We start from the raw sequence: 18,747 nt of genomic DNA, 5'->3' as shown, positions 1-18,747 counted from the left end.
TAAAACCAGAGAGGTAAGTTCCAGAGAAAGTAAAAGTCTTGAAGCTGCTTTTGATGTTGCTCTAAAGAGATTAATTAGAATTAATGAATGAAGAAATGACATACCAACTTAACTAAAAAAAAATATAAAAGGAGAGAAGTTCCACCATTGGATTGAAATAGTGCTCATATGGAAGATGTCAAAGGTAAAATCAAAGAAAAGCTAGGGAGCAACCCTTGGGACTGTTAGAGGCCACAAACAAGCCTAAGTGTGTGAGGTGATGATTCCAGGTGAGTTTCTGGGTCCGCCTGAGGGCGAGATGACAAATGCCTCAGGATTCCAGAGTTTTCTTTTGTAATGTCCAGAGTGCTAAAGGGAACTTGGCTGAGTGCAGGGATGGTCACAAATTATAGCTGGCATTTGAACCTTTGTGGCATTCAGTTGGTTCACTGAGAATATCTGATGACTGATTCTGGGTAAAGAAGTAGAAACCGGTAATACTTGCTTTTTAAGAATTTCAGTGAATACCATCTAGCTTGTTCTAAGAGATATGTTGGTAAAGGTGTAACTTTTATAATCTTATTTTTTTTACCAACTGATAGCTAAGTCAAAGAAATTTTATTTCAGACTCAGAATTTTACCCAGCAGGCTTCAAGTCGAGTGCTTGACTTTGTCCAAGGTGTAAATCAGTTATTTTCTTGGAGGTGTATATACTTTTTATATATATATATATATATATATATATATATATATACTTAGCATGGAGTTTCTTAAGTTAGAAAGTTTAATATTTTTATTTGTTCCCTCTATTTTGAAAACACTTGAAAAATTTGGGGTGAAGTTAAATGATAATACCGGTAGTCTCTGACTTATGATGGGGTTCCGTTTCAACGACTCAAAGTCGGTTCTGACATAAGTCGAATAATTTTTTTTTAGTTTTCAGTATTATTGCCTTTTATTATCAGTATCTTTATAAATCTGATCTTTGTTTTTCTTTGGGGGTTGGCATGAGAATGATAGCATCAGCAAAATACACCCTGCAACACTGTATGTAGTGCATATTACAATAAGATTTACAAAAAAAAAAAAAAAAGAACAGATGATTGTTAAGTGTGGTTAGTTTTAACTCGAATATGTGGTAAGTTAGGGACTACCTTTAATAGCTAATCTTTATTAAGTTCTTACTATGTGACAGACAGTGTGCTAAGTGGCTTACATATATTATCTTGCTTAACCCTCACAATAGCGGTATAGTATTGGTATTATTGTAAACTTCATTTTACTTGAGAGAAAACTGAACCTAATGAGGTTAAAAAATAAACCAGGTTAAAAAATAACCCAGAAGTAACAGCATACTTTCTTTATTGTTTATAGAAATATCTATTAAAGAGACTTAACTCGATATGGAATATTTACTCAACTATCATTCGCGAAAACACGGCAGCATTGCAAGATGACTATTTAGCTCTGTAAGTATTTTTTACTTAGTGACCACAGAATAAAATGATACCTATTCATAGACTGGTTTCCAGATTCACAAAATAAAATATTAATACCTATTTTTTTATGGTTCACTGAGAGATTCTGTATGCTGTTTGAGAGCAGTAGCTCTGGGATTGGTGAACTACATGTATTCTAATAGGAAATAATTGTTTAGGCTCTTAATTTACATGCAGAGACACATATGTACACAGAGGAAGTTGTAGCTCTAATCCTTGTGTCTTAGGCTACCAGAAGAAATTCTAAGCGCATTCTACTATTGGTGAAGGGTTGTGCTAAGCAAAACTAGGTATAATAATAATGAATTGAAGGCCACAGGGAACAAAGTTCCCCCTGGCATATTACCAGTAACAAAACTTCTAATATTATGCAAATATGATGGGGAAGACTAACAGAGAAATACACCAGTCATTTTTGAGTGAGCATGAGTAACTTTTGTAGATGGCTTTCAGAACACTGGTTTGGTGAGGGGCGTAAGCACGTTTTCTTGATGGTCTGGGAATGAGGTGGAAGTCCAAGTGGACCTGGTGGTAGTGCTGGCTTCTCTGTGACCAGAGGTGCGTGTTGTAGGCTGGGCTTCTAGGTATAGTAGGGAGTTTGTAACCAACAATGGTACAGAACTTATATCTACAAGTTCATTCTGGTCAATGCCAAACTTAAATCAATTAAACTAAACAAGAAATAGAGAATATACAAAATATGATTATTCTCTCTTAAGAATATGCTTCAAAATGTGTAGAAATTTTAGTGCTAGAGCATAGGGCTTTAGGTGCCTGGGAGGATATAGGGTTAAATGGACAAGTAGGTGGAAGACACGAGGACCAGATGGGTTAGAGAGTGGGTAGGCAAGTTGTGTGAAAGAATGGAAAGGTATAAGTGTGTTTAATCAGGTAGCTTGTATTTTAACCAGCCATATCCTTGACTCTCATTAATTGGACTTAAGTGGCTTACTTTTTATCCGTAGCATCCTGGGACCAGCTCTTCTCTAGAGCAAAGTTGAGGAGTTAGATAGCACTTCTACAGAACATCTTGCTGCAGCCAGCTTGGTTGGGGTTGGGATTGGTGGGGAGAGGGATTTTGCAAATGAATGCCCAAAAGTGTTTCAGAGGACCTCCACCCTTGGACATTCCACTTCCTCAAAGTCAGGCCAGGCTAGGTTGAAACTAGAGGGTGGAACAATGGAAATTTTGCTCTTGCATTTACTTATGGCCAGGTTGGGTTTCTTTATCTGTGACCCCAAATTTAGAAAGGGTAGGGAGACACACTGCAACCACTATCCACCTGGGTTTTTTTTTTTTTTTTTTTATAGCTTTTCATTGTATTCTTTTGAATTATAACATACGCCCTTGGCCAACTGTCAAAACAAAACAAAATAATTAAAATAAAACCCTTTTTCTTCTTTTTTCTGGACATAAACCTAACAGCCAGGAAGAGAAAAGGAAGAAGCAGAAGCTTCACAAGGGGGAAGGTACATTGTTGGAGGGGAGAGATAAGCTCTTCCTTCTCCTTTACTTTTAGAAAGAAATAATTTAATTTTTAAGTGCATTATAGCAGGTTCTCTAAAGTCTTTTTTTTTTTTTTTAATCCATATGGCAATTATTGTAAAAGGGAGGAAAAAGAAATTGGCCACAGATGTGGAGTGTGAATACACCCACGTGTATTTGAGGAAGATGAAGGATGACAGTAATTTATTTCTAACTCTCAAAAAATATCAGACTTCGGAGCTTTTTGGTGCCCAGGGCCTCTCAGCAAATATTTCTCTGAATCTTAAATATGTTTGTCATCCTCAAAAGCTATTTTTTAAAAAACCTGATGTTACTGGAAGGATGTTTTAAAATACTCATTCTCTTATTAAACACACATTCTTGGAGGCAGAGAAAATAAATGCAGTGATGCAAAATAAACTGTTTTTCTTTTAAGAACATCACTGGAAAAACTTTTTGGAACTGCGTGTTGGTTGGGCCTTGAAGACTGTCTACAGATGTCAAGAGAATTTTTCAGAAAATGGATGAACCATCCAGAGAATGAGTGAGAGTAATAATACAATTCCTCTTGTTTCTGTTCAGTTTCAGCGCCAACAATTTATCTTTTAATGCTCTGGGATTGATCATTTTGTTTTCACTTTCTCTCTCTTACTATTCTTTTCAAGTATCTTTTTTATTTTTTTACTCTTTTCCAATAGAGATCTGCGCATAACGATAGATTAGAATTTATGCAGTGAATTGTCACCCAGGACTTTCCGTTGCCAATGCAGTCTCCGATAAGCACTTATTTTAACTCCCTGTGCTTGTTTTGAGTCTTAAAGGTCGTTCTTCATGGTTTTTATTATTGTTATGTATCTAAGTTCATCAGAGCAAGTCTATCTCTCTCAGTTTGTAGGCTCCCTGGGTGCTGAGACTCAGACTGTCATTTTGGTTTATTCTCTCTAATATATCATCTCCAGTGGACTCACAGGAAGTACAAATAATGAGATACAAGACCAAACTAAATTATCAATACATACTGTTTATGTAATTCTCCCTTAAAAGTCCTGAAAACTTCTCCCTTAAAACTCCTTAGTTTCTAAATTTATTGCTCTCTTGTGGCATTAATGCTGGTGAAAGCTCCCACAATTGCCACTCTGGACCCCTACTTTTGATCTGTATATCTGAAATCTCAAATGTTTTTTCTAGATTTATACTTTTAAATACCTGACAACACAGATAACTGTATAACTTAACTACTGTAAAAGATGTCGTTGCGTGTTATGCCTTACAGAATACCTTATCCAATTAAAAATGTGATCTTGTGTTATGGCATTGCCTTGGGAAATGATAAAGAATGGGACTTTTTGTTAAGTATCTACACTAACAAAACAAAGGAAGAAGAAAGGATTCAGCTTGCTTATGCTATGAGCTGCAGTAAAGACCCATGGATACTTAAGAGGTGATTATGATCAACTTGCCTTGAAAGTCCCTGGGACAGGAATACAGTTAATAAACCAAAGGGAGAAAAATAGAAGTGCACTAATGTAAGAATTGGAAACTCTGGTGGCATAGTGGTTAAGTGCTATGGCTGCTAACAAAAAGGTCAGCTGTTCAATTCCACCAGGTGCTCCTTGGAAACTCTATGGGGCAGTTCTACTCTGTCCTATAGGGTCACTATGAGTTGGAATCGACTTGATGGCTATGAGCTAATGTAAGAATTTAAACAATGCATATTTGTGCATTACTAGTTTACAACCATATGAGATTTTAATTCTATTTATTTAAATTAACATTTTATGTTGGATTCTTGTTTATTTTTTTTGAAAATGTGCTTTTGCAGATATATGGAATATGCCATCACTACATCTCCACTCAATTTTAATGAAACAAACATAATCGAAGTTGTGGCAGCATCTGAAGTCGGCCGATACATCGCCAAGGACTTTTTAGTCAACAATTGGCAAGCTGTGAGTGAAAGGTAAGGAGGACACTAAGGCCTCTGTTTTATTTAGGTCACTGGAAGTTCCACTTTCATCTGGGTAGGTCACGAAAGTCCTTTGCATTGATTAGACAAGTTGTGATTTTTCTTACATTTAGTCTCACCACAATCTGGCTGTTACAGAAGACGAGATCACTTACGCTCAGTTTTGGCTTTCTGTATGAAAACGGATTTGCATGGGAATGCTTTTTTGCCTCAGTTGCCCCATTGTGCACACTAAGGAGAGTGTCTTAAGAGACACAGATTACAGATTACAGCAAGTCACATTTTTTTGTATAAGTATACACCATCCTTTTGTTCATTTTGTAAAGTACATCACTATATCTTTAAGAAACAACGATAACCATGACTACATTGATCTGGATGCTGCTAATGACTTTTATTTTATTGCCTTGGTTTTCTGGGTTGTACATCTTGGAGCTTTTTGTGTTTTTCATCTTTTAAGGTTAAATCTGCTTGCTTCACAGCCCCTCTATTGAGTAAAATATGCATTAACACGATGGCTGGTTTTTCTAGACTAACTATAAAAAAAAAAAAAAAAAACCAGTGCCGTCGAGTCAATTCCGACTCATAGCGACCCTCTTACTAACTATACATTCTTAAAATCCATTTCAGACATTCAAGCCTTATAGAGTTGTCTGTTAGTTATGGCTCTCTCTCCCTGGAACTTATCACAAAATCTTTGTCCTGATAGCCACTGTAGGTCTGACATGTCTGGTTATGCCTGGTCTGTGCAGCCTGGCTTTGCCTGGTCTGTGAGGCCATCTGCCTGTTCTTTTGCTGCCTTGGTCAGTATGCCTGAAGTCACTCAACTCAGCTGCAGTTCTTGGCTGCTCTTTTCCACAGCCTTCTGCTGAACTTTGTAGTAGCAACTATGGAGTTAAAATGCTCATGGAACAGTTCCTTTAGGAACCATGTCATGATTTGCCTGAAGACTCAACTTGTAGTCACCACAGGCTGCCACTCTCTTCGTTTCTTCTGAGGCACTCTGCTGGGCCCTGAGGCAGGACACAAGTTCACAATTCCTTCCTGAGTTCATTGTTTAGCAGTGCCTGGCTTTTGGCATGCATTTATAAGTGTAAAGAATTGTAAGTATTGCTGTTGTGTCTCAAGGTGCGGAGGTGCCTGTTAGCCCCAGGCAGGGTCCACACTCACACAGGTGAACCTAAGTGCACACCAGAATTGTTCAATTTAGCAGAACATCAGAATCACCTTGGGTGCTTAGCATAAAGACTCCCAGGCTCAACCCACCCCTTCAAAATCAGGATCTGCCTGAACAGGGCAGGGAATCTGTACATTTTACATGCTTCCTAGATGACTCTGATATAGCCTAACTTGGGACCAGCTAACACTGGATTAAAGAATTATCTAACGCTGCATTGTCCAGTATGATACCCACTAGCTATATGTGGCCATTTAAATTTCAATCAATTCACATTAAATAAAATTTAAAATTCAAGTCCTCAGTTGCACTAGCCATGTTTCAAGTGATCAACATGGCCAGCGGCTACCATATTGGACAACACAGATACAGAACATTTCCATCATTGCAGAAAGTTCAACGAAAGTTCAACTGATTTAAGAGTTAAACCAGCCCCTCAATTCAGTTTGTCCTCTATTATACTATACACAGGAGTCCTGGTGGCACAATGGTTAAGCGCTCGGCTGTTAACCAAAAGGCTGGCAGTTTGAATCCACCAACCATTCCGCAGGAGAGAGATGCCACAGTCTGCTTCCATAGAGATTTACAGCCTTGGGAAACCTATAGGACAGTCTACTCTGTCCTGTAGGGTCGCTTTGAGTCAGAATCAACCCAATGACAATGTATTTGGGTTGGTGGGTGTACTATACACAGCACATATGCAAAGTGAACAATGAAAATGGTTTTGCTGAACATATGGAATAAAGTAAATATATGGTGGCACCCGAGTCATGTATTTGGTCTTGTTGCTGACAGTTGTCCTGCCAGGCTACATTCTTAGTATTGACACTTCTTCAACCAGGAGAAGTGGGTGGACTAGAAAATAAATGATAAGGGCATGTTTCTAATCATTAAATTTCTCATTTAAATTGGGAAGATGTTGGATTCATTAGTAATGTTAATAATAAGAGAAACTGGGTGTGGAGTATACGGGAACTCTATAATATTCTTGAAACTTTTTTTGTAAATCTAAAACTGTTCTAAAATAAAAATAATTAACTCAAAATGCATCGAAGACCTAAATTTAAAAGCTACAACTATAAAGCTTTTAGAAGGAAACATAGAGACAGTTCTTCATGACCTTGGGCTAGGAAATGATTTCTTAAATATGGCACCAAAAGTGCAAACCACAAAAGAAAACATAAGTTGGACTTGTGTCTAGGACTGCATTAGTCAAATTTTTAATTTTAATAGACTTACTTGCCTGCGGACCTACACAATATTCTCCAACCTAGTCTTTATCTATAATAAACAAGATATTTTGGTCCTCAAAAAAAAACTGAAGAATGCACCACACCTGTGCCTCCATAACACAGATGTTATGATGGGAAGATTATACTTAAGTGACTTCAAGTGTGTTTTAATTTTTTATTTTCAGAAGAAACTTTTTCTGTGTTCAGAGGACAGGACAATGTTGGCAATATGCTGCTAAGACTTAAATTCCACTCTTTGGAAAGTTCAATGTCTAGCAATTTATTTGTTGTTGTGTGCCTTCCACGCAATTCTGACTCTTATCAACCCTATAGGACACAGTAGAATTGCCCCATAGGGTTTCCGAGGCTGTAATCTTTCTGGGAGCAGATCACCAAGTATTTCTCCCCTGAAGCCGCTGGTAGGTCCGAACCACTGGCCTTTTGATTAGCACCTGAGTGCTTTACTATTGCACCACTGGGGCTCCTAGCAATTTATTTAAATGACTTCTATAACTGTATTAAATAAGAATATACAAGGAATTTCTTTCTTTTTTTTTTTTTTTAACTCTAAATGGATCTTATTGTTATCTGGAAGAAGTTCCTAGAATTACAAATGTATGAACTTTTAAAAAATAATTTATTTTTGTTGTTGCCGTTGTTGAGAATATATACAGCAAAAACATATAGCAATTCAAGTTTCTATATGTATGTTTCAGTGACATTGATTACATTCCTCGAGTTGTGCAACCGTTGTCACCTTCTTTTTCTGAGTTGTTCCTTTTCCATTAACACAGACTCGTTGCCCCTTCAGGTTCCTATCCAATCTTGAGTTGATGTTGTTAATCTGATCCTACATGTATAGATCTTAAAAGAACATAATGCTCAAGGTAGACATTCTTTACTTGTTAAGCTAAAGTATTGTTTGGTTTTAAGAAAGACTTAAGGGGATCTTTTTGGTTTAAGGTTTAAAGGTTATCTCGGAGTAGTAATTTCGGGGTTCATCCAGCCTCCATGCTCCAGAAATTCTAGATTCCACGAGAATTTGAAATTCCACTCCAAACGTATAAGCTTTTAACCATGACTTCCAACTTTTTTTTTTGACTTTTTAAAGACAAAACTCCATGGTCATAGAATAAATGTTTATTCTATTTCTAGTAAATTTATCTTAGTTCACTCCTCTTCCACATTCTGCTACAAAAAGTCTTTCAGATTCAAATAAATTTGTTATCCACATCTAATACCTTTATTTTTAAGGTTCAGTTTATATTCACTGGTCTTGCTTAGTCTTGCTAATGGTTTTGTTTGAATAGAGTGTAATACTATTAATAGATTGTTAGAAGGAAATTAAATGTTCAACTTAAAAAGTAAAATTATATACTCAGAATGACAGGAATATTTACTTAATTCTTTATACATCATAATATTTAATTATCACTTAAACCCACCCATTGCCATTGAGCATTGACTCACAGCGACCCTGTAGGACAGGGTAGAACTGCCCCATAGTGTTTCCAAGGACTGCCTAGTGCAGTTGAACTACCGACCTTTTGGTTAGCAGCTGTAGCTCTTAACTACTATGCCACCAGGGTAATTTGACATAAATATTCACATGTCATCAGTCTTCATATAATGATAAAGATAGCATAAAAGTATAATTAGACAAATGATTCTGACAAATTAAATTTTATAAGTCATGTGAAAAGTATTTATTCTGAATTTGCCAAAATGTGACTTATCACTAGCAAATTAACATTTAAGTTAGTGTTTGTCAGGTGTGTACCACTGAACGTTCCTCATGAAAGGTATCCTTTGTGAACAAAGGAGACAGTAGCTCAATCAGTTTGAAAATCATCTGTTTTAACCCCTGTTTTTGCACATTCCCAGTTGATGGTAGCATTGTAAAGGCTCCTAGAAGCCCTGCAGAAGGAAACCTAGCTTTCTACCTGCCTTTGACTTTCTAGAATCTTATAGCTGCAGTCCTGCAGAACTCCAGTTTAGAATATGCTAATGTAAACAAAGTATCATTTTGCCAGTAGATCTCTTGCTCTGTGAGAAAGGCTCATGAGAGAAACTAAATTCTCCAACTCATCTGGAACTGGAACACATCTATTTATTGTTTGCCTGTCACCAAAGCCTTTAGGCTTTGGTGGCAGCGCAGTGGTTAAGTGCTCAACTGCTAAACAAGAGGTTGGCGATTCGAACCCATCAGCTGCTCTGAGGGAAAAAGATGTGGCAGTCTGCTTCTGTAAAGACTATAGCTTTGGAAACACTATGAGGCAGTTCTACTCTGTCCTATATGGTTGTTATGAGTTGGAATTGATTCGATGGCAACAGATTTGGTTTGTTTTTTCCTCTTCTATAAGATGAAAATCACTGGATTTGATCAATTCTAAGATTCTTTCTAGTACTAATAAGTTATAGTTCTATGTCAAGGTGTCGATCAAGCTGTTGCTATGGATGTAAAGTTCATTAGAATGTGGTATCTGATAAATGTTGCAGAGGAGAGATGGAGAGGGCTTTGGGAAATTCAAATGGATGATTGAAAGAGGCAGAGTTGGAAAAAAAATCACCTTCTACATGGAGCAGAGGACACCAGGAAATGCCTGGAGGCAGTACTGAGAGACAGGCTTGGGACTGGTCACAATATTTATTAGACTGGATCCTAAGACACAAGAAAGGAGTATATGGGGTTGGGAAGATAAGCTGGGGGCAGCGGAAGGGGAGGATGTTGGTAAGTGATAACTACTTTTGAACATCATGCCAAGGAGTTTTATTTTGTGTGTTCTTCACTGGTGATCTCCTATTTTTAGCTCTGTAAAAAAAAAAAAAAAATTTTTTTTTTTTTTTAGTATGTGAGGCATAGGTTGATTGCCAGATGGTGACAGCAGAATGATTGGGAATATGTTAAAGCTTTTGGAGACAATTGTAGAATTGGGGGTGGGGTATGGGGAAGACACTATAGCAAAGTCATGGTTTCCTCCTCTGAGGATTACGAAAAGTATCTCTTTATTACTTTGTGTTTTGGATTGAATTGTGTCCCGCCAAAATATGTGTTGCAGATCCTAACCTCTATGCCTGTGCTTTTAATCCCATTTGAGGATGGGTTGTTTTTGTTATGTTAATAAGTCAGGATTAGTATAGGGTGTGTCTCCAGATTAAGCAAGCACAGATGGGTGAAGATAGATGCCACACCACATGGAGTTCTCAAGGAACTAGGAAACAGAAGCTAAAGAGACAAGGACCTTTCCCCAGAGCTGACACAGAGAGAAAACCTTCCCCTAGAGCCAGCATTTTGATTTCGGACTTCAAGTATCCTAAACTGTGAAAAAATAAATTTCTGCTTGTTAAAGCCACCCACTTGTGGTATTTCTGTTAGAGAAGCACTGGGTAACTGAGACAGAATTTGGTATCAGAGAATAGGGTGCTACTCTAACAAATATGTAAAATGTGGAAGTGGTTTTGGAATTGGACAATGGGTGGAAGCTGGAATAGTCTTAAGGTGCCTGATAGTAAAAGCCTAGATTACCTGGAAGAGACTGTTGGTAAAATCATGGATGTCAAAGGCAATTCTGGTGAGGGCTCAGAAGGAAGTAATGACAGCTATAGAGAAAATCTCAATCATCTTGCAAAATAACATATAGCACTCTCAGCAGAATGTTGCTAGAAATGCAGATGTTAAATGTGCTTCTGGTGAAGCTTTAAAAGAAAATGATGAGCATGTGATTGGACAATGGAGGAAGGGTAAAGCTTTTTAAGCAATGGCAAAGAATTTGCCTGAATTATGCTCAAATGCTTGGTGGAAGGTAGAGCGTGTAAGTGATGAACTTGGATATCTGGCTGTGGAGATTTCTAAGCAAGATCTTAAAGAGGCCAAGTGGTTTCTGCTTGTCGCTTATAGTAAAATGCAAAAGCAAAAAGATGGACTTAAAATGAACTGTGCAAAATGAAACCAGAACTTAAGGATTAGGAAAATTGTATAAACTAAGACAAGTGCCCTAAAACTCTCAGTAAGGACCTGGTGACTCAGTCTTTTGTTAAGGAGATCAAGCCTGTGGCTGATGGATCTAACCAACCTCCACGGCAGAAAATCCATCAGCTTAGACAGGATGGAAGGAAAGAAAACTGTCTGCCTCTTAGAATTCTAAAGGCAGGAAAGAGGCCAAAGGAGCAACATCTCTTGTGTCCTCTAAGAAAAGAAATGGACCATTCCTAGAGCAATTCAGAGATCAGTAGAACTGTTGGAAGCATCACAGGAAGAAGTGCTGCCTCTGTTTCAGAGGGTGTGGCCGTGGCCTCCTAGGTTTCAAAGGGTGGGGCCATGGCCTGCTGGGTTTCAAAGAGACAGATCTTCAACCACTTGGTTCTCGAGTTTGGGGCTGTCTTTCCTGACTGCCAGGGGGATGGGGCCATTGCCCAAAGCTAAGGGGACAGGACTGCCATGCCTAAGGTGCAGAAGAACAGTGCCTAATGGGGCCAATGGGGTGGGGTTGCCACTCAGATGGAATAGGAGAATGGGGCCACCCAAAGCCAAGGGAGCAGAGTTGCTATCGCAGTGGACCTGGAAAGTGGAGATGAAGCCCAGGGCTAAGGGGCCTCCATCCAGAATCCACAGAGCACAGTTAACACTCAGAGTCTGGAGGGCTGGGCCCTTGCCCAGATGGACCCAAAGAACAGAGGACTATTTTGAAGACTTGAGAGTTAATGGAAGTTGTTCTGCTGGGTTTTGGACTTGCTTGGTGCCCATTATCCCTTTTTTCTCTCCAATTTCTCCAATTTGTAATGGAAATGTCTGCCTGGTGCCTATTCCACCATCATACTTTAGAAACAGATTACCTGTAGACTATATTTCCCAAAATGGAATACACCTAAAGTCTCACCCTATTTCGTTTAGGTGATTCAGAAGATGAGATTTTAGACTTTAGAGTTGATTTAAGACTTTCAGGATGATGTGATGGGGTGAATGTGTTTTGCATGTGGCAAGGACATGAATTTTGGGGAGTCAAAGTGTGAAATGTTACGGATTAAACTGCGTGCCCCAAAAATATGTGTTGTAAATCCTAATCTTTTTGTCTGTGGTTATAATCCCATTTGGGAATGGGTTGTGTCTGTTATATTAATGAGGCTGGATTAGTATAGCGTGTGTCTTGAATCAATTTCTTGAAAGATATAAAAAGAGTAGGTTAAGCAAGCAGAGATGGAGAAGGTAGATGTCAAGCCACATAGAGATCCAAGGACCCAGGAAACAGAAGCTAAAAAGACAAGGACCTTCCCCTAGAGCTGACAGAGAAAACCATCTCTAGAGCGGGCACCCTGAATTCAGGCTTCTAACCTCCTAAACTGTGAGAAAATATATTTCTGTTTGTTAAAGCCGTCCTCTTGGGGTATTTCTGTTATAGCAACGCTAGATAACTAAGACGTTTTCCTTTGTCCTTTTATTTATTGTGTTCCTAGTTTTTTAATTAACCTACAGGCACAATGTCTCATAGAGTTAAGAACAAAGAACCTAGAATTAAATCAATCTTAGACTGAGGAAACTGCTAAATGTGTGACCCTTAAAGAAGATTTTTTTAACCTTCTAAGCTTCAGTTTTCTTATTCACAGAGTAAGGATAATCATAATTAGTGCATGGCCTGTAAATGCTTATTTAATATTTATTCTATAGGGTTACTATGAGTCACAATTGACTCGATGGCAAACAATAACATTGTTATTAATACCTTAATAAGATGGTATGATACCTGTTTTTATTGTGTGGGTCCTTAGGTTAATCATCTTCTCTTTCTCAGTTGTGATTTCCAATTTTGACACTGATAATAGCCCTTAGCAGTGTTGGAATGCCATGATTAGAATGAAAACAAACAAAAAAGCCTTAAGGTTGGCCTTTTAAAATTATATATATGTATATATAAAACTGACCTTTGGGGTGGGATATATAAAACATATATATGTAGTTTTATGTATACAGTTGTTGTCAGGTGCTGTCAAATCGGTTCTGACTTATAGCTCGTAGTGACCCTATGTACAACAGAAAGAAACGCTGCCTGGTCCTGTACCATCTTCACAATCGTTATTATGCTTGAGCCTGTTGTTATACCCACTGTATCAGTCCATCTCGTTGAGGGTCTTCCTCTTTTTCCCTGACCAAGCATGATATCCTTCTCTAGGTACTGGTCTCTCCTGATAACATGTCCAAATCTTGTGAGGGGAAGTCTCGCCATCCTTGCTTCCAAGGAACACTGTGGCTGTATTTCTTCCAAGACAGACTTATTCGTTCTTCTGGCAGTCCATGGTATAGTCAATATTCTTCAACAGCATCATGATTCAAAGGCATCAATTCTTCTTCAGTCTTTCTTATTCACTGTTCAGCTTTCACGTGCATAAGAGGCAATTGAAAATTTGGCTTAGGTCAGGAGTACCTTAGTCCTCAAAGTGACATCTTTGCTTTTTAACATTTTAAAGAGGTCTTTTGCAGATTTGCCCAATGCAATACGTTGTTTGATTTCTTCACTGCTGCTTCCATGGGTGTTGATTGTGGATCCAGGTAAAATAAAATCCTTGACAATGTCAACCTTTTCTCCACTGATCATGATGTTGCTTATTGGTTCAGTTGTGAGGATTTTTGTTTTCTTTATGTTGAGGTGTCATCCATACTGAAGGCTGTACTCTGATCTTCATCAGTAAGTGCTTCAATATATGTAATAATAACAGTTTTCACAGCAGTCTGTGAAATAAATACCAATTAATAACCAAGATTCAGAGGTTAAATAACTTGCCCAAAGCCAATGCCTAGTGAATGAAAGAGCCTGAGCCCATTTACTCTGGCTCTGATTCCTGGCCTCTCTCCTTAAAAAACTGCCTGCTAAATAATAAGGAAGTGATGATTATAGATTTCATGAGATTTTAATCTTTTAATGTGTTCCTAATTGACATGTCAAGTGTCTATGTTCTTAATAGTTTAATGTTATGTCTGTTAAACATTTTGAGATGCTTAAGTTTGTTCCAAAGTTTAAAAATTGTTTTACTTAGAAAGCTAATCATATGATGTGGTTTATTTATACAAATTCCAGAAATGTTTTTAAATAAATGTAGTGGCTTTTCAGTTGCTTTTTAATGAAAATTCTTTAATAATCTATTTCTCATTCTAGAAGGTGTATTTTTTTTTCTTGTGGTGAGCTTTTGGCTAAAAGTTTGATCTTGGCTTTGGGAGCTAGGATCTGGATGAAGTTGGACAGAGGGGCTTCACACTTTCTTCCATCAGTGCCAGCTGAGATCTTGCACTTGGGTGGAGACTCTATGTTTCATGGGCATGGGATGAGGGACTGACTGTTAGAGGCAGCTTGCCTAAGTGCAAAACAACAATCTCATGTCCAGCTTTGGCCCTTAGCAAGATGTGATTAATGCTGTGGTTTTAAGTACGTCCTTCTCTTGCCTCAGAGCATTCATGGGCACATGGCTCACAACGACATGCAGATAGGCTCGTGGACATTGTCTCCATACCAAGGTCAAGTGATGGAGTTGAGTATACTGCCAGGAACATCTGTTCCCCTGAACCAGGCCCAAAATTCTTCCCAAGGAGAATTCCTAATATGGAAACATATTTTAGAATATTTAATTGCGTTAAACACATGTTGTCTGGGCCTTGTCCCTCACCCCCGTATGTAAGGCATTGGTTGCTGTGGGGGAGTATATTTAACCAAGGATGATTTTTGGGGTATTTATTCCAATGAGAGAGCCTCCATTGACTATACAGACATTTTCCAGGTTACAGAAAAATCTGTACATACACGTGGCCATGGGTAGATCCTATGAAAAAATGTGTGAATGGAGATGAAGCAACAGGATTTTTGTGATTTTTTTTATTATGTGTGGTAGAAATGGTATTTGTGGTATCATCATTCTTGTTAGATTTCTTTTGGCTTTCTTTAAAATTATGGCTTCACAGCCCACAGGAAAGTCCTGGCTTTGTTCGAATATAGAATACAAAGCATAATCAGTTTCAAATTCAACTGCTACAAAAGGAATCTTACCCTCTTCTTCACCAAACACTTGATTTCTTTTTCAAAAAAATAGTTATATCACCTAGAGTCCCAAACTTGAAAACTTGTACTCATTTTCATTTCCACTCTGTTGTACTTCATGACGGGGAAACAGACTTAAAAGGGTTAAATATGAGTACAAGCAAATATGAGAGGTTTCTGTGGTGCCCAAGCCTCGGAGGGCCCACTCTCATGACCTGGCAGCTGGATGCCATGGTGCCGCCATATTTGTCTAGTGGGCACTGGGGAAGGAGAGCAGATGCATCAGTGTTGGGAAGTCCTAAGTTCTGAGCATGGCAAGAAGCAGGAGACAACAGTGACGGACGTGTAACTGCTCAAGGGGACAAAGGGACCACACAGAGAATCATACCTGGCAGGGGGAGGAGAGGAGGGAAGAACTGTGAGAAAGTGGGAGTCAGAAGTGGAGCCAGAGGAAAGTACCCAAATCACTGCACCACCTATCTTGGAATGTTGTCAGTTTTTAAAAAAAGGTAACTATATTGTCACACATTGGCTCTTGTCTTTATATTTTTTTTTTTTTTTTTTAATATAGGATATATTTGAATACTAACGGGATAAACTTTTTGTAATGTGTATGTTTTTGTTCTGGTGGTGCAGTGGTTAAGAGCTATGGCTGCTAACCGAGAGGTTGGCAGTTCAAATCCACTAGCCACTTCTTGGAAATCCTATGGGCAGTTTTACGCTGTCCTATAGGGTTGCTATGAGTAGGAATCAACTCAAACGCAACAAGTTTTTTTGTTCGTTCAATAATACTTCAAAGAGAATTGCCTATCAACAAAAGTGTCAAATCATCCATGTCTTAAATATGCCCTTTTGAAGTTGACCAGAACAGGAAGGAACGAAGCATGCCAGGTTCTCTAATAGGCACTTCAACATATATTATCTCATTTAATCTCCAGAACAATGCTTTAAAGAGTATGTTATTCCCCATTTTTACCAGTTAGCAACTTGCCCAAGGTCAGGCAGCTTGTGAGATGGGATTCAAACCCAGCTCTGCCTCTTAGGGGTAACCTTTCTCTTGTGTCTGGTAGAAAATCACACATCTAGCATTCTAGGAAAAGAGCCTTGGTGGAGCAATGGTTAAGTGCTTAGCTGCTAACCAAAAGACTGGCAATTCGAACTTCCCCAACTAGCCGCTCAGTGAAAGACCTGGCGATCTGCTCCTGTGAAGACTACAGCCAAGAAAACAATATGAGGCAGTTCTATTCCATCACATAAGGTCACTATGAATTGAAAATTGACTTGATGACACATAACAACAGCACCCTAGGTAGGTTTCCTCTGCTTTTCGCTTCTTTTTTTTTTTTTAAGTTAAAACTTTTAAGGTTACAAACTTCGCCAAATTTCTTGAGTCATCTCACAGGCCTTTTTCTACCTGGTTGATTAAAATGGAGAACTGAGAACCACTTCTCCTTTCCCTTAGAACTTTTGCTTTACATAACTTATATGCAGACTATTCCTTTCTCTCCACTTGGCTCAGGTAGACACAGAGAACTTGAACAAAAATCACCGTTTTCTTTTACCTTTGTTTGTGTATTACACCAGAGTAACTCTTACAATTTTTAATTTCAAGTGTCTTTTTTTGAAGTAAATCAATTGTGTTTATTAACCCTGATGGCAGGTCAGCCATTTCCTTGTGTTCACTATATTAATCCTATTTTTTCTTTCTTATTTAATGCATCCAAAAGTCCTTTATTTGTTTTTTTAACTACAGCAACACTTTGGGCAGGTACGTATTTGCTGTTTTTCCGTGGAACACTTCATGGTTCTTTTTTTGGATGACCCTTGTTGGATATTCAGGGACATTAAACTAAAGGGGAAGTTTTGATTACCGTGCTAGTTTGAGGGAGTGCAAAGAGAGCCGTGGTGCTTTGCCTTCAGTGATCGCTTACCTTTTGAGGGTTTCATAAGATATGGACCCTCTCTCCAAAAAACATCTACAAATATGAAATTTTAAATAGTCTTTCGGGGTGTTTTAGTCAGAGGTTGTGAAATTGGTCCTGTATTAACTGCTATTTAGAAGGGGCTTAATTTGCATATTTATTTACTCCCTTATAAGTTTTCCTAATTTGAAACATGTGACATGCATTCTAACCACCTATCTTAAAAGGATAAGAACACTTGTTTTTAAGAAGAGCTTTTATATTTAAATAAAACTGTCGAAATTACACATTACAAGAATAATTATTTAACTATAAATACTTCTTTAGTGTTCACAGAATTTTCTACATAATAGATTTTCTATTAAAAGATGAAGCTAAACTAGGTCATACATGTTTTTGCTTAGATTTGGGAGACAGGAATTAATGGAGGCTGTATACTTGACATTTATCTGCTGCATAGAATATGGCTTTGTCTTGCAAACCACTTTCCACTCCTGATTAGGATCTTGTTGTTTTGCAGGTATGGAACGCAATCATTGGCTACTTTAATGTATATTATAGGGAGAACCATAGATACAGATTTGCAGATCATGGAGGTAAGTACTTTAAATATTGTAAAATATAATAACTTGGAAAAAACTTTGTATGTAATTTGGAGTTGCTAAAATTAAAAATAATATGCTGATCTGAGTTGTTACATTCTTTATGCTCCCAGGGATGCTGTTATCACTGTGAAGGAAGTGTTGTTGTTGTTTTTTAATCATATCCTGCTCCCAAAATAGAGACCATTCTCATTCATGGAGGTCTGGTCTTTCTCACTTTTCTCACCTCAATTACTGCAGTAGACTATGGTCCTGGCTCCCTGCCCAACAACTCCAGCCTTCCCTCCATCCCATCCTTCACATTGCTGCCAGTCATTGCCTTACTTCAAGATTGTCCATAGCTCTTCATAGTTTCCAGGAGAAATTTTAAAATCTTTTTATTTATCACATGAGACCCTTTATGATCTGGCCCCTGCCTTACTCTCTAGGTTCATTTTTGCCCACCCCCACCACTGAGTGTCGGACAGCCAGAATGACAGGTAAATGCCCCCCAGACACCTTCCCTCTAGCTATACTGAGCCACTTACAGATTTTCTATCACGTTGTTTTGCACCTTTGATTTTAGAATGCTCTGTTGTTATCCATAATAGCCACAAAATGGACTCAAACATACTAAAGCTCATGAAGATGTCACAGGATAGGGCTATGTTTCACTCTGTTATATAACTAACAGAATGAGATTTCAGAAATACTTTGCCCTCTTTCTGGAGCATTCTCCTCATCCTGACCTTGGCTGATCATTCCCATCACCCTTAAGATCCTGCTCTCACCACCTATTCTAAGAATATTTTCCTGAACTGACTTACACTTCCACCCCCTCTATGCTTGTGAATCATCCTGTGAATGTCTTTATCACAGGACTTAGCA

The 18,747-nt window shown here is 38.2% G+C and overlaps 1 protein-coding gene across 1 annotated transcript in view; it reads left to right on the top strand.

Annotated features, from left to right (window-relative positions):
• Nucleotides 1-18,747, top strand: part of LVRN (laeverin) — a 105,051-nt gene that overhangs the window by 64,642 nt on the left and 21,662 nt on the right. The window contains exons 15-19 of the mRNA XM_010590525.3: nucleotides 1,354-1,448; nucleotides 3,400-3,507; nucleotides 4,237-4,404; nucleotides 4,786-4,923; nucleotides 17,799-17,874. Of these exons, the coding sequence (XP_010588827.3) occupies nucleotides 1,354-1,448; nucleotides 3,400-3,507; nucleotides 4,237-4,404; nucleotides 4,786-4,923; nucleotides 17,799-17,874 (585 nt within the window). The remainder of the gene's footprint in view (nucleotides 1-1,353; nucleotides 1,449-3,399; nucleotides 3,508-4,236; nucleotides 4,405-4,785; nucleotides 4,924-17,798; nucleotides 17,875-18,747) is intronic.

Source organism: Loxodonta africana, chromosome 2 (assembly GCF_030014295.1).
Source record: "Loxodonta africana isolate mLoxAfr1 chromosome 2, mLoxAfr1.hap2, whole genome shotgun sequence".
Lineage (NCBI taxonomy): Eukaryota > Metazoa > Chordata > Mammalia > Proboscidea > Elephantidae > Loxodonta > Loxodonta africana.
The sequence above is the reverse complement of the archived record's forward strand: the minus strand, read 5'-3'. Positions and strand labels throughout refer to the sequence as shown.